Genomic DNA, 15,244 nt, shown 5'->3' with positions numbered 1-15,244 from the left:
CCCGAGAGAAAAAAATAATCGTGTTCCGACCGCGCTTTCTTGCGATCTTTGAGAAAAATCGACTTTAATTCGATTTATCTCTGAAGAAAATACGATCACTCGCAACAACAGTAGTTGTTGGAAGCGGATATCACCGACAACTTGTCCTGAGGAAAATTCAACATTAGATTAAAAAAATAATTAAACAATGCAGTGATCAACGAGAGCATAAAATGCATCGGAAATACAACGCCGCTTTTACAGCTTGTCGAACAATGCATAGGAATCAGCTCCATTCTAAAACGTTTGACACTTGTCGGATTTTCCTTGCGCGACATACTACTACTCAAACCTCCTCAAAACAGGAATTTTTATTTTTCGTAGAAAAAATATTTTTGTTATTTTTACATTAAAGTTGCATGAAAAACATTTTTTGTATTTTGAAATAATATGTCGTACACTGCGATGTACAAAAGTTACCGGTGAAAATAAATCGAAAATGGCTTTAAAAACAACCAATAAACGTGCAATGAGTCGAGGTTAAATTGCATACAAACATTCTACGTAACTGTCGGACACTATTTTAACCCATTGAGTGGTATCGCCGTACACGTACGGTAGTCGATCTTTCGTTGTTTTGAAGTAACCCAGATAGTTATAAATATTTACATATATAACTGAAGAAATAATGAATAAAAAACAAATTCATATTTTTTAATTTGATATAATGTAAATGCTTTCTATAGAAATTAATACCGATAAATTGAAGAGTACGAAATAAATGAACATAACAAAAAATAATTCATATTAATTTTATAAAAAAATATTGAGAGCCCCAGTATTGAAATAAATATCTACAAAAGCCGAATATATAAAAAATATGCAAGCCAAATTAACGAAATTTAATAATAAGAGTGTTAAAATAAATTATTAAATCATAGTAATACAAAAAAAAAATAGTAAAATAAATCAAAGCAATAAAGCGTTGAGAATCATCCTATAATTTACTATAAATGTAGTATACAATAATAATAAATAAATGACAACAAAAATAATTATGAAAAAATACGTAAAATTAACTCCCAGGTGTATACTAATAAATGAACTCACTGTTCAAGGGGTTAAAATACAGGACTTCCAACTGAACTACTGCAGCGGAGTGTTTCAGACTCAATATCTTCAGTCTCGCGGGACTATAATTAAACGGCGGGTCTAGAGTTCCAGACATGTCCAGACAAAATAATGAACTCTTGTCCGGACTTATCAATTCAGATTAGCTATATTAAACTATGATTTAATGACATTTTTTAAGATTCTCAGTACATAAAATTTTAGCGGATCACATGTATAAAAATCTTAGTTAATATTGAATATCATTGGAGATAAAATGCAACCCTCTTACTTCTAAATGTTTGTCGATGTTTTCTGAGATTTTTATCGGCAATATAGGTAGATTTTAATACGTATTTTATTATGCTAGACTTCGTGAAATCGATAAAACACGCTTATACATAATAAATCATGAATTTGAAAAAATATTTTCGTAAAATATGTAACTTTCCACGACTAGTGATTAGTTTTGAATAGCAATTAAATTAAAATCAATTCAAAATATCGCGTGATTCCAAATAAATGAAAAAAAAACTAAAACCAGCCCTTACTCACGCGAGCAACAAGAAAACCAATACTTATCTACAAGTATATACATTCTATGTATGCGAAAGGTAAAATATACCAATTTTATGAGCCATTTTAATTAGCAATTATTCAGCGTAGCCAATTTGCTCGTCTCAAAAATTGTATATCTAGCATATTTTGTTCTGCGGGGGAATGAACAGCCGAGTTATTTCTCGACCCCACTACAGTGGTGCTAGGCAACCTTCATACAATGTGCCCGCCCGCTCTCTGTAACGTACAGGGGGCGGCTCTTGTGCGTTATATAATACACGTATGTACTTGGGCGCCTGTGCTGGTTAATGCAAAAGGGTGCGGAGAGGGTGCGAGGTGCTACCGACGGCGCCACAGGTGTCGGGGGTAGCGCTAACTATGGATACCGCCACAAAGGGGCTTGGCAGGAAACACCGCCAGTTGCGTTCCGCATCCCGACCGCCATTTTCCTAAGCTTCTAATTTGACTCTTTAACGTGGTCGTCGAAGAGGGGTTCGGCGGACGGTCGAGAAAGAACCGACGGCGCCGAAACCTGTTGCTGCCCCTCGCCGAAAACTCGCTCTCTACTATACCCCCGGCGGTATCGACTTTTCGCATGCAGATACGCGCCGAACGGAAGAGAGAGGAGGGTCGCTGCGCCGGGAGCGACAGAATGCCGAGATTTTAATCCGGTCTCTCCGCCCATTACCGGTATCGCAGTAAACTGGCGTTCCGGCATTTCCACGGAAATCAATATTGAAAGTTTCACTAATGGATGTGACTTTGTGAAGGAAAAGCTTTCAGCTACATTATTACGTTAGTTCACATGCAGAGAGTGATTTCATTATTATAAGATAATAAATGAGATTAGCCTTAGTTAATTTATTTTCCACTACATTACTTATTAATTCGCTCTTCTGATTAGTATTTCCATCTATGCCAATCAGCTTCGATTGTGCAACCTATTCGTTAAAATAAATGTTTATGTATAGAAATAAAAAAAAATATATCAGATTATGCAACACGTAAAATTTTCTAACATAAATTCAAGGTAGCGTTAAGTTGACATTTAAAAATATACAGAAATATTTTATAAAATGTATAGTCATATAAATATCAGACAATCCATTCTCAAAATAAGCGTAGATACAGTGCCGCTTATACCAGCATGGTATTTAAATCGACGATTATCACTTGAAAGAACTGGGTTCAAATCCCGTTTGAACTAGTGTTTTTCGAGAACAACAGACTAAACAAAGCAGCGCGCATAGCCATAAAATACAAGTAAAGTGACAATATATTTCCGTAAAATATGATAGTTTTTTTTTTATTTTACGTTAACATTTATTTTTTGAAGTACAAAAATTAAAGCACCCTGCTACGAAAAAATCCTAATTAAGCGCGTTAATCACGTCGTAAAAACCAGTAGGGTATTATTTCGTATCGCAGCGGAGAGCGGTGGGTGTAAAAATAAAACAAGAGAGAGAGAGACGCACACAGAGGCGATTAAATATCGGCTAGGTTCGCGCGGAGTGTGAAAACGAGCGGAAGGAAGTCAACTCGGTAATGGAATAATGAAGAGCGGCCAATCCCTCGCACGGTGGCGGGCGGTAGCCTCCACCCCATGGAGAGGGCCGCTGAGGAAGGAAGCGTCGGAAATGATCGCAGTCGTCTGCACCCGACCCTCGTCGAACGCGCGGCCATTTGTCGACAATCTTGGCGCTATACCTCTCTATCCGCGGAAGGAGAGAACGTTACGCCTAATGAATACCGAAGGGCTACGGGTGCTACGTTTTCCATACATAGTTATAATCATATCGCGTGCGTGCGCGCTTCGAATATATTTCGACGCCAAACAAACCGAGCGATGGGCAGAGTAGGAGAGAGGGGTCACAAAATACACCAGTGAACCTAAATAAATGGAAGGTGGCAGCGACCCACGATCCACGTAGCGATTTATCGCTTCGGAAATTTACGCTCGAGTGCGGGCGCATTTTAAAGGCAACAAGAATTGGAATATAAAATATGCATGATAATGCTTATATTCTATACTAGGGGATGGCGAACTTTTGAGGACTGCGGTCTACTCAGTGGCAGTAGGCACTATGTTGCACCACACGCCCCTACAACTAATTTTCATGATAGTTTTATTTTATGTGAATAATAATAGAGATAAAAAATCTTAAATTGTGCAAAATTAACGATCGAGTATAACATTCAAATCTGTCATTTTATTATATACCTGTTTTCAGATAGTAAAACTGCGTATTAATAACCACCGTCGTGTCAAATTTTACTAGTAACAAACTTTCAAAATGAGGAAGGAAGAGATCATCCGCCGAATTGTGATGACCAGGCTTTTTAGATGGCCGTGGAGGAAGACGCTGATTGCTGACCGAACAATTTCAAGTCAACCATTATTCCATGATTGTCACGCGCCTCAAAAAACTCGATAAAGGTGTGAAAATTTGTTACAATAAACAGGGAATTATTTTGAGAAATATGTGCATTTAAATAAATACTTTGTTCCATAAAACGAATTGTTTGTTTTCGTTTTCGGAAAAGGATTCAATGCAGAGTAATTCTTGCGTTTCATCGTTCTGACCAATGCTCGCTCGCACCTAATCTGTCCAACAGTAATGCACAAACAATTCGTTTTATGAAACAATTATTTTATAAATTGTACTAATAATAAATACATGTATGCTAAAATTCATAATAGATGCGAATATATGATATAATCGTAAAATTAGCAAATAGATGCTAAAATTATAAATTTTAGAGAAAATGATTATTTTCTCTGAACATTTGGAAGAAATTATGTTTTTTAAACTACTACTGCTGATATTCATCGCCAATTGGTTTGTGTTTATGGCAATGATGTTATAAATAGACAATAATGGTAAATATAAAGCAGGAAGAAGTGATATTTACAATGAAAATATATTAAAAAGCCATCAAGCGATCAATGAACTTAATGAAATGTTGAGAGATGTCCATTACTATTTTTTTCTTATGAAATGGTTATCGGAAAGTTGCCGCGTTGGGTGCTTAAAAAACTCTTTACAATGGTCTTATATTGAAGAACACTAAAGGAACGTTCTAAACAACTTATTTTAGTAAATCTCGCACTCCCTTGAAAAATATATACCTATTTATATTTTTTAGAAAATTACAAAACAATTTATTTATTATAACATACATACATTGCATACGCCAACTGGGGAACTGTTTTTAACTAAGCACACAATAATATTGTAATCAATCTAGTTTTTTAAATTCCCTTTTGTATACGTGCATTGTATGACCAGCAGGCGCATACGGTGAGATACATTCCCTTTCGCTCGCTCATGTATTAAGTGACGAGAGTGAGCGAAAGGGAATGTATCTCACCGTACGCGCCTAGTGACCAGACGTCCTCTTTTAAGGATTTTCCTCATCAAAATGACTACCTTCCTTTCTCAAGTGCGTCTCCCAATGTTTCTTGATAAAAATATAGATACTTTCTTTCCCCCTTTATACTTGTATTTTCGTTTTTATTTTATAAATGTTATAAGAGACAAGATGTATGCATGCAACTGTCTAAGACGCAAGTATTGATGTAAAATTGTGTGAATAAAAAAAGGAAAAATGTTGGAACATTTGCAAAAATTAAATTTGTCATTACAAGAAAAAGATAAAAAGGTCATAAGAATTGTCACAAACTATATTTAGTTTTTAAGCAAAACTAATATCATAAACAAAAAGCAGCTTTTTGTTTATGATATTAGTTTTGTACCCATTTATTTAAAACCCATTTATTTTTGATATCTTTGAAAATGAGTTTCCGATGTCTGAATTTTTATTACAATAGATCCCCCAATAACACGGTAAATTGGGGACGTGCTATTTGGATGCCCGAAACATTGTGTGAGCGAGCTAAAGGGAGGATATCTCATCACACGCGCCTGATTCGTACGTACATATTGCAAAAAATTGTGTGAGTTTTTTTAGTCCCCTAACTACACGCACCCAAATAACACGTCCCGTTTTGCCGTGTTATTGGGAGGTCTATTGTACTTGCTAAGAGGAGCTGCGGAATTAGTCATTAGAATTATTGAAAGAAGATCAGGCATTACTAAGGGCTGATTAACACGCTGCCAGTTGGAAATCAACGCGCGCCTTACCATTTACACAGAATTATTGTTGCGAAAAAGCGCCACCCACCTTGCGCCAGTACGGTAGTGGCGTGTAAACCTACTAGCGACTAAAAAAAACGACTAGCACCGTGTAAACGCTTACGTTTACACGGTGCTAGTCGCTGGCATCCAGTGACTGGCAATCTCGACTGACACCGTGTAAATCAGCCTTTATGCAGCACAAGTCAAATTTAAAGAAAGCTGCTTGCCGATTATTTTCCATTTTCGGTACGACATACAGTTGTGAATTCTTATACTTCTCTATGAAGTTTGTAAAATCAAAACATCGTTCACAGCAAACAAATGAGCAATTAAAAACAATGCATACATGCGAAATACAAAAACCACTTTTATTGCTGACTTCAAGTTGTTAACTAAATACTTTTTAGCAAATATCTACATAAATAATTTATTTATAAGAATTGCTCTAGAGTATTTTTATCATTGTGCTACTGATATCCATTGTTAATTCTTGAGATTTTTCAGCGAGTGCAGTGATAGTGCTTGTTTTTCTTAAAAAACGTCCAGGTTTGTTTGTACAGTTTGTTGTTTCTTTTCTCTATAAATTTCATAATAACACGCAAGTGCTTGCTGAATAAGGCCGTGTACCCTCGAAGATCTATCGATGTCTTTGTCCATATTTTCAATTTTTTTAATAGCATCATTGATTTGGCTAAAAGCTGCAGCCATGTCTTTTAACACAATTTTTTTTGGTGGTTCTTCGAGTTCTTCTAATTCTTTTAGCTCCATTACATTTTTTTCTGCAACTCGTTGTTCCTCAATCTCAATCAAATCTTGGTTTGTGAGTTCCTCAACATCATTTTCCCAAAGATGAATTACATCTTCATTATCAACTTCCAGATTAAGTTGTTGAGCACATTTTACAATAATATTTGCTATCTCATCTATTTCCCCTTCTTTATTAAAATACATATTGTCATTATATCTTTTTAAGAGTTTGTTCCATATGCCGTTCATATAATTCGTCGTTACTTTAGACCATCCTTTTGAGATATTGTTTATTGCATGAAAGATGTTGTAATTTTTCCAAAATTCTCTCAATGTCTAATGTTTGTCTGTTCCTGCAATTGCTTGGGCAAAAGTGATTCTTAAATAATGGGCTTTGAAGTTAGCAATACCCCCTTGATCCATCAGCTGTAGAGTGCTGGTGGTGTTTGGAAGTAAATAAACCACTTTTATATTTGGATGTGATTCCCCTAAGTGTGGAGGATGGCCTGGAGCATTGTCAAGAATCAATAAAATGTTAAAGGCTATGTCGTTTTCATCACAGTTCTTCTTTACTTCTGAAATGAAACAGTTATCAAACCAGTCTTGAAATTATGTATATGACATAAAAAAAAATTTTTTTACAACTTTTTTTTTCGTCGTAACTCTGAATGGTCGTAAGTCGAGGTGGTCGTAACTCGAGAACTGCCTGTACATTGCTATACGTCGGTTCGCGACTGATAATAAAACTTCGATATATCTTCTATAATAAACAGTATTTTAGAAAGAAAAAAAACTATTTTAAATATGTGTATCAACATCACACTTGAATCCTTGATATTATTGGCTAGCTTAACCAGAGCCTATTCAGATTTTAGTTTTAAATAAACGCAAATTTGGTAAAGTATTGTTATTAGTCTATGTATGAGCTAATTATAATACCTATATACATTTAGAACACCAAAACGAATTGGTCCGAGCGTCGAGAAATGCGTACATACATGTCATAATTTAACTTGATTTGAAACGATTTACTCGAAAAACACAAAATTAACCAACCCACTGTACTCCGCTCGAAACAAATTCGCAACGTACAAATCTGTTGCAGAGGCATACTGGTCCCAAAAGCAAAATAAAATATTTCGTGCTCGTCGGTAGTCTCGGGACGAGATGCAACCCCCGATTTCATATTCATCGCACGGACGATTCGCCCTCTGTTCCCTCGCTGAGAACGAAAGAGACTCGTAGAGGATAAGTACAACAAAAAAAAAACCCACACACTAACGCCAATATCGATTCGACGGCACTGAAGTAGTCTCATTATCTATATACGAGCGCCGTAGTATTTTATACGTGCAATGCGCGAAAGGGGACCCGTAGTCTATACAACTAAAGATTCACGAAGAGACCAATTACTTGCACGGTATCGGGTATCGATTCTCTCAAAAGCTAAATTATGCACATTGTTTGACTCCGATGTGTCTCGTTAATGGGTCGTTTCGCGCGTCAGATGAAAACAAGAGGACGGGACCTCCTCCTCCTTCACTGTCAGATCGTTTGATCCCAATGTAGGCGGGGTCAAGTGGTTCATTAATGTCAAAAAGACGCGGCCGAAAGGTTAAAGCCGTCAGCTCGAAAACGAGCGCCGGGGACGCAATTCAATAATTCCAAAACGACGACCGGAGAGATCATTACAAAATCAATTAAGCGGACCCCGGAGGCGCGGAGCGGGGACCGACCTCGATAAATAAAAACGCACATCAAATCAAAAGCGTCCCTAAACGGCGACAGTCGTTTTAATTGGCGACAAAAGCGCCGCGATTTCATGTCAAGGGAAAATCTCAAATTTTTCATTAACATGTACATCGTTCTACACAAGTATTATAACTAAATTACACTTCACGATTCCTTAGAAGCGAGACAGTTCAAAGTTCAGTAATTTGATCATCTTCGTCGTCTCATTTCATTACCTGGCCGTAGCAACCTTTGAACTATATCAATCCCAGAAGTGAATCAAAAGTGTCTTTTCCTCTTTCAATACTAGTATTGAAAGAGGAAAAGACACTTTTTTTTTTATTCTAGAATAAAATAAAGTGTTGTAAAAGTGCTACCATATCATAATTTTAAAAATATGATTTTATTGCTTTTGACGTGAATTTTTGACTTCTGAGAAGTGATAATTGTTTTTGGACCCTCCTATTGACCAAAATTCGGCTTGAATACACTTTAACCAATACTCTATTATCAGAAGTCCGATGTAATATCGGTAAAGATAGCCATAATATATTTAAAACAAAGTGTAATATCGAAGCGCAGACAAGCTATGAAGCAATACGCGAGATTCGACGTCTGTCTGTACTTCTTTCGCTGAGAATTGAGCCGGCTTAGTTTGTATTTTGGGCTTGATCTAATGAAAGTTGAGGTTGGTAAGTTCGTGCAGATTAGGTTTGTGCTTAAACAGAACATGTACGTTTCGCAACTGTCAAATTGAGTTTCATAGACATTTTAGAGCAGCATATAATTTCACTAGCACTCAGTTAAATTATATTTTTGCTAGTAGAAATACCTACTGGTTAAAATGTATTTGGACTTCACTAGTGAAAATATAACTACCGAAAAATACACATTCATCGTAAATTCGTAACATATGTATATACATAGCATGTAAATAAATAATGATAAATAGTAAATGTATGTATATATTAATACATATGGAACAATGTAATTTTAATGGTAAAAACACATTTCCTCCGATATGATTCCACTGAAATGACATTTAAAAAAATATTTTAGTTTTTTTAGTTTTTTTTGAGGGATAACCTGAGAATTTCTGGTTTAGAATCAAATAAGTAATTTCAGCTTTTTCAAGGGGGGGAGGGGGAGAGCAAAAGTTGGCCAGCCAGTGTTCGTTTTTTAATATTTCGATTTCATTCCATTGACATGCACTTTTCTGGTCAAATTCAAAGGGGGGGGCAAATACTCGAAGTACTCGAAATAGTTCGAAGACAACGGTAGACATATATAAATATTCCGGCTAAATTCGTTAGCCAACGCCTAAGCGGACGTTTTTACACTAACGTCAAATTACTAAAGCTTATTTTATAATTTAGCGGGTTTCGACTTAATGAGCCATAATTAGTCACCTTCCTCTCATATTTTAAGGGCGGAATAACTGGGTTTGAGGGTTAGAGACGCCCCGGCATCGAAACTCGAATTTTTAATTATATATATATATATATATATATATATATATATATATATATATATATATATATATATATATATATATATATATATATATATATATATATAAAAGTAAGTTATTATTAAAAACCGGTCTCAGCTGCGGTGACAGCTATTGATAATAAATTATATTACACATAGTGGTTCATACTTGTATGTGTGTATTATGTCTGATTAACTTACCCAGTCGGTACAGATTTACCCCATTGTAACGCATTGGGCCTGTCAGGTTATAACGGAAGATTTTAAATAAATACATTTTCACCACCTTCAACTTTTGAAAATATAACTATTCGTGTCAATTTACACAAGATTGGACGCCAATTATTATAGTTACCAAAAGTGTCCACACTCGACATTTGTGTCTTCACTGCAGATAAGCAATATCGACCAATAAATGACAAAACAAAAGTCAATCGATGCAACAAGTCAACGAGGCATACAACATAACGCACTTAATCAACCGACCGCCGACGCACAGCGTGACTCGTCGCAATCGTTTTACAGATTGTGATTTAACCCCCGGGGGGATTCGCTCCGAGGGCCCTCCTCCCGCGGGCACTACGCACGCATCCGAGCCATAAATAGCGGGACGCGTCTCGGAAGAAGTAGTAATAATAACAACGCGGTGGCACACGGCGACTTCTCGGTGCGGGAAAAGAAATCAGCGCCGGCTCGTAAAGCCGCGATCGATAATAATCGGGTCGTATCGGGCCGAGCGGCGGGTATATTTACACAGCCGAACTTCCTCGGCGAGGCAGATCGAGTGGGCCGGGGCGGAGGTGGCAATAAAAAAGATAGCGAAGCGAGAAGCGGGCGGGATAAGTCCTGCGTAACGACGGAGAGTCTTAAGGGATTTGGGGGGCCTAAGCCGAGGCTAAGGGTGGAGCGCCCACACCCCGCCGGGCGGAAGCGGGCTGAATGAGATTCGCTTATGCGCGCGCTCGCGCCACAACACACAATTCCGTCGTATTTCTCGAGACGATGTTTACGTTCGTAACGCGCGAGCGATACGTTTTCGGTACATAATTGGACAAAAGCGAATCGCCGAGAAGCTCGCGCGTCAACGATCAGCGTCGTAAATTCGTATTTGTTTATTCGGTTTCTTTACGAGGGTAACGCGCGCGCCCATCACAACACATTGCTCTTATATCGTATCTATTTTCGTCCCGCGGGGCTTTGATCTTTTATGCATTCGTATTCGTGTTCCTACTTCCAAGTATTCTCATTAGCTAGAATTGTGGATAGATTCATGGAAGATGATCTGATTATTTATGTAGCTTATAAGTGGGATATGATGAAATCTAGCGCTGTTATCTTACACTTACATGTTGAAAAGCAGCTAGAGCTGTGAACTCCAACAAATCGAAGAACGACGACTGATCGTAAAAAGGCGTGTTCGATCTATCACGCAACTTTGTTTAATCGACTAATATTTAGTAACTATGCAGATTAAACATTATGTCGACTATCAAAAGGAAAATCACCTGTTGGGTGCGCTCACGAACGAAAGGTGTGCAAAAATAAACAGGTGCGACTAAGGTATTTCCTAATGTATGCTAACGGAATCGGATAATTTTAAGTTAAATTTGTCTTTGAGGTAAGAAGTTACGTAGAAATAATTTATATCTTTTAATAAAACGTTTATTCTACGATTTAACTCGTGTTGCGGAATTAATAACTGCTATAGCCTATCTCTTTAAGGAAATAAGGGTCACTGTTTGAAGCTTCTGAAGTATTTGGGCTTATCTTGCAGATATATTCTCACACCTCAGATGTTAGAAAGATGCTCCAGTCAAATAAAATCTAACTTTGGAGAGACGTTGCCAAAAAGCATTTTTTCTACTCTGTGAAATGTTATGTTTTCTAGAAATAGACACTATACTCAGTTTCTTTTAACAGAGTGACTTTGAGGTACACATTGCAATATACGTTCAATATACTTATCATTACTCCCTTCTATATTTTAAACAAATTTAGAAAATTAGAAATGTTACTATATTATTTTATGTTGAAATAGCGAAAGTTATAAACTATCAAAATCAATCATTTATAAATCGTTATCATTTACGTGTGTATAGCGATAATAATTTGAAGACGTCCGTGCGCTGTGAGTGTCGGAATAAATATTAAGTAGTTGGAATGTATATGACAACTTTGCTCGGCGCAAGCGGACCAATGAAATATCGTTGTAAAAAACGAGATAAGCCTCAAAGTGACTCTGTTAAATGAAACGAAGTATAAGTTAATCTCGTGGATCATTTTAATGATTATTTACTGAAAATGAAGCAAATCTACTAATGACAAATATATTCAAAATCTTTATAATTTTATTTCGGACTTTATTGATCAGCAGAACAAAATTTCTGTAATCTCAAATGGCTGCGTACTCTGTTTAGAAAAAAGAGATTCTTCAGTTTCAATTCCATTTGTCACAATCTGTCTGCGAATCTCAGCAGCATAAAGATCAAAGCTAGAAATGAAATGCATAATTTATAAGATATTTTCTGGGATATCAATTTTGATGACAGCAATCAGCTACATTCGCACATTCAAGTTTTCAGTGTATTAAGCACAATAATAAAGGTAAAATATACAGAAAATTATTTCTTTATTGTGTTAATTTCAGTGAGTATATTTTTTTTAAATGCAAAGTTGTTTCTGAAGAGGTATGTATGATACAAAATAATTTAAGAACCACTACTTTAAATGCTAACAAAAACAAAAACTTCGATAAGACTTTTTTGAACTTACCCTAAAAATATATGACTTTCGTATTCATTGGGGTAGTCGATTTGTTATTTTAAGATACACTCATACCCTCGTTATACAGCTTTTCAGTTAAGTTTCAATTTGCGACATTTTTTTCGATATAACTCTTCAGTAAATAATTGATCCGATTAAAAGGAGACTAAGGTCCAAATAAGAAGAGAGCAAGAGTCAATTGTCTACAAACAGTTAACCTTAAACAATTGTCGGAAATGTAGAAAACCCAATCATACTACTTCAAGGCGATCAAAGTTTAAAGCTACATCAGATTTTTTGAACCAGTAGCATCTCGTTACTTATTCCATATTTGCCATACATTCACAATTCGCAATCAAAGAGCTGCAAAAGCAGTGCGGAACTACAAACTTTGGGCCAGTTTTATCCACAGGTTGCTCCAATTCGAGTTTCCTGTGTTGACAGCACTGTAAATCAGACAGGTGTCAATAATCACGCGTGTTTAAAGAGTCAAATATAAGTTTAAAACAACAAATTTACGAAATGAATCGCTTAACCATCGCTCAACGCGTTAAAATTGTTCAATTGTTTTACAGAAATAACAATTCTGTACGAACTTTACTTCAAAGATTATGGTAAATTTCATCGTCCTACTGAGCAAACAATTCGCAACGTAATGAAAAATTTTGAAGAGACTGAAAGCGTTGGATATAGGGTAAAGCCTGTGCATCATTCAGCTGAGAATATTGCTGCGGTAAATGAAAATGTAGCTGAAGACACGGAATTGTCGATTCGTCGGCGTTCGCAGCTTTTGAACTATTCTTATGGCTCCCTTTAGCGCTTTTTGCATCTAGACTTGCACCTATACGAGCAGTTGATGCTGATTTTTCAAAGAAAATGTTCTTCTTTGATGAGGCACATTTCCATCTCTCTGGGTATGTTATTAAGCAAAATTGCCGCATATGGGGCGAGAAAAATCCTCATGTGATTAATGAGAGACCATTACATGCCCAAAAGTGACTGGTGCGCATTGTGATCAGGCGGCGTCATTGGGCCTCACTTTTATGAAAACGATAAAGGTCAAGACACGTGGTTCCCGCGAGATTGCGCAACTTGTAACTTGTTTTGCGTGAAAAGATATTTCACGTTCTGGTGGCGTTAACTGGCCGCCAAAATCAGGGGATTACGCTATTAGTCGTATCTAAGCCCGAAACGTCGGAGCACCTAAAAACCAACAACCGCCAAAGTATAGCCGATATACCGCCCTAAATGTACCGAGTTATCGAAAATTGCATCGAATTGATCGGCTGCTGAAAAAGATCCAGAGGCGGGCATTTATTTAATATTAATACGATTAATAAAAAAAATACCGGAGATATCATTAAGTTTGCGTTTTTTTTTTAAATTGGTAACTAAAGTTGGATTACCCTTTACTAGTGCTGATGATTATTATATTTTATGATACATGACATTAAAATCTGGTACTCGCAAAGTTACAAAACTACTTTGGTTCTTACCGGGGTGTCCATAGTAGGGCGTCCCGAGATGGAGCAGCGGATTCGGTGCTCTATAATCCATAATCGCTCGCACTGTCACTACAATCACCACAATCACACGCGCGTCGCGCCATATCCTCCACCGAGGCTAGTCTTCGCGCACATCGCCCGACTATCATCCGTCGTCGCGCGACGACGACGCACTGACAACGCACTCCGGTCGACACATCTAGTTGTATTGTTGCGTATTTTAAAAATAGAGCGCAACACGTTGCGGGCGGGCGGGTGCAGGCGTTCGCGCAAAAAGCGCAAAAGCGCAACCGGACGCGATCGATCCGCGGGCGCCGTCACGCGCGACGCGCGACGTGGAGGGCGATTCACCTCCGTCGCTCTCTCTCGCGCGCGCGTTACATAACCGCGGTGTTTACACGCTGAGGCGCGCGGGGGGATGAGGCGGATCGGACGTTCGCGTATCGGGGAGGAGCAGCGCACGTGCGCGTGCTCTCGCTTCCGAAGCTCGCCCCGCACTGCCGACGGCCGCAGACGGATCGACGGGAAAGCGCGCCGCGAAAAGCTCGCCGCAAACGAACGCCAGTGCAGCGGTCGCAAACATTTGCTTTTCCGCGATAACCTTTACGATGCGATAGCCCGCCGCCCCCAGACGCGTATGTGTCATTATTGATTTTTCATTCGGTCATCCCGCGTGACGCGCCCGCCTCTACGATGTTTACTTTGTTATCGCGATGTGCAACTCAAAGGTTCACACGTCGTATAAAAATGATATTTGTAAAAAAACCGTTCGTTCACATTACAACTCATAAACTAAACATTTTTCGCTCTCGAGCTCACTTCTCGGAATACAAGAATTCATGTCAAAAGCGATTAAAATCGTCCCGTGTTAAAGCTACAAATATTACATATTGTAGTATCTCATATAGCAGCATTCTATGCAAGGTAAAATTACTTTTAAATTGGTTTTTCGCTGGTTGCGGTGAAATAAGCATGTCGAAAAAAGTAATGATAGGGAGTTGAAGGACAAGCCAAAAACAGGAAGATCTTCAAAAATAAACAACTGTGTTCCAAATTAATAACAATTTCAACAAGATTATTTTTGCCAGCATATAATTGATTGCAATAAAAATAATGTCAACGATTTTCAAAATATAAAAAAATGAAGGATTTAAAAAAATCATTAAACAAAAAAAGTCCATGACTACTTAATTTACATTGACCAAATTGATGTAAATACTG

The 15,244-nt window shown here is 37.4% G+C and overlaps 1 protein-coding gene across 6 annotated transcripts in view; it reads right to left on the bottom strand.

Annotated features, from left to right (window-relative positions):
* LOC148227231 (uncharacterized) overlaps positions 1 to 15,244 on the bottom strand; it is a 53,506-nt gene that overhangs the window by 18,963 nt on the left and 19,299 nt on the right. The window contains exon 1 of one of the 6 annotated variants that reach the window (XM_088202894.1): positions 14,015 to 14,549. The exons of the other annotated variants lie outside the window; for them this stretch is intronic. Within the exon in view, the coding sequence (XP_088059020.1) occupies positions 14,015 to 14,075 (61 nt within the window). The 5' untranslated portion in view covers positions 14,076 to 14,549. Of the gene's footprint in view, positions 1 to 14,014; positions 14,550 to 15,244 lie in introns of those variants that run through there. 6 annotated transcript variants of the gene reach the window in all.

This window comes from Plectrocnemia conspersa, unplaced genomic scaffold (assembly GCF_051122295.1).
Source record: "Plectrocnemia conspersa isolate PC_06_02 unplaced genomic scaffold, ASM5112229v1 ptg000013l, whole genome shotgun sequence".
NCBI lineage: Eukaryota > Metazoa > Arthropoda > Insecta > Trichoptera > Polycentropodidae > Plectrocnemia > Plectrocnemia conspersa.
This window is presented reverse-complemented; position numbering and strand designations above follow the sequence as displayed.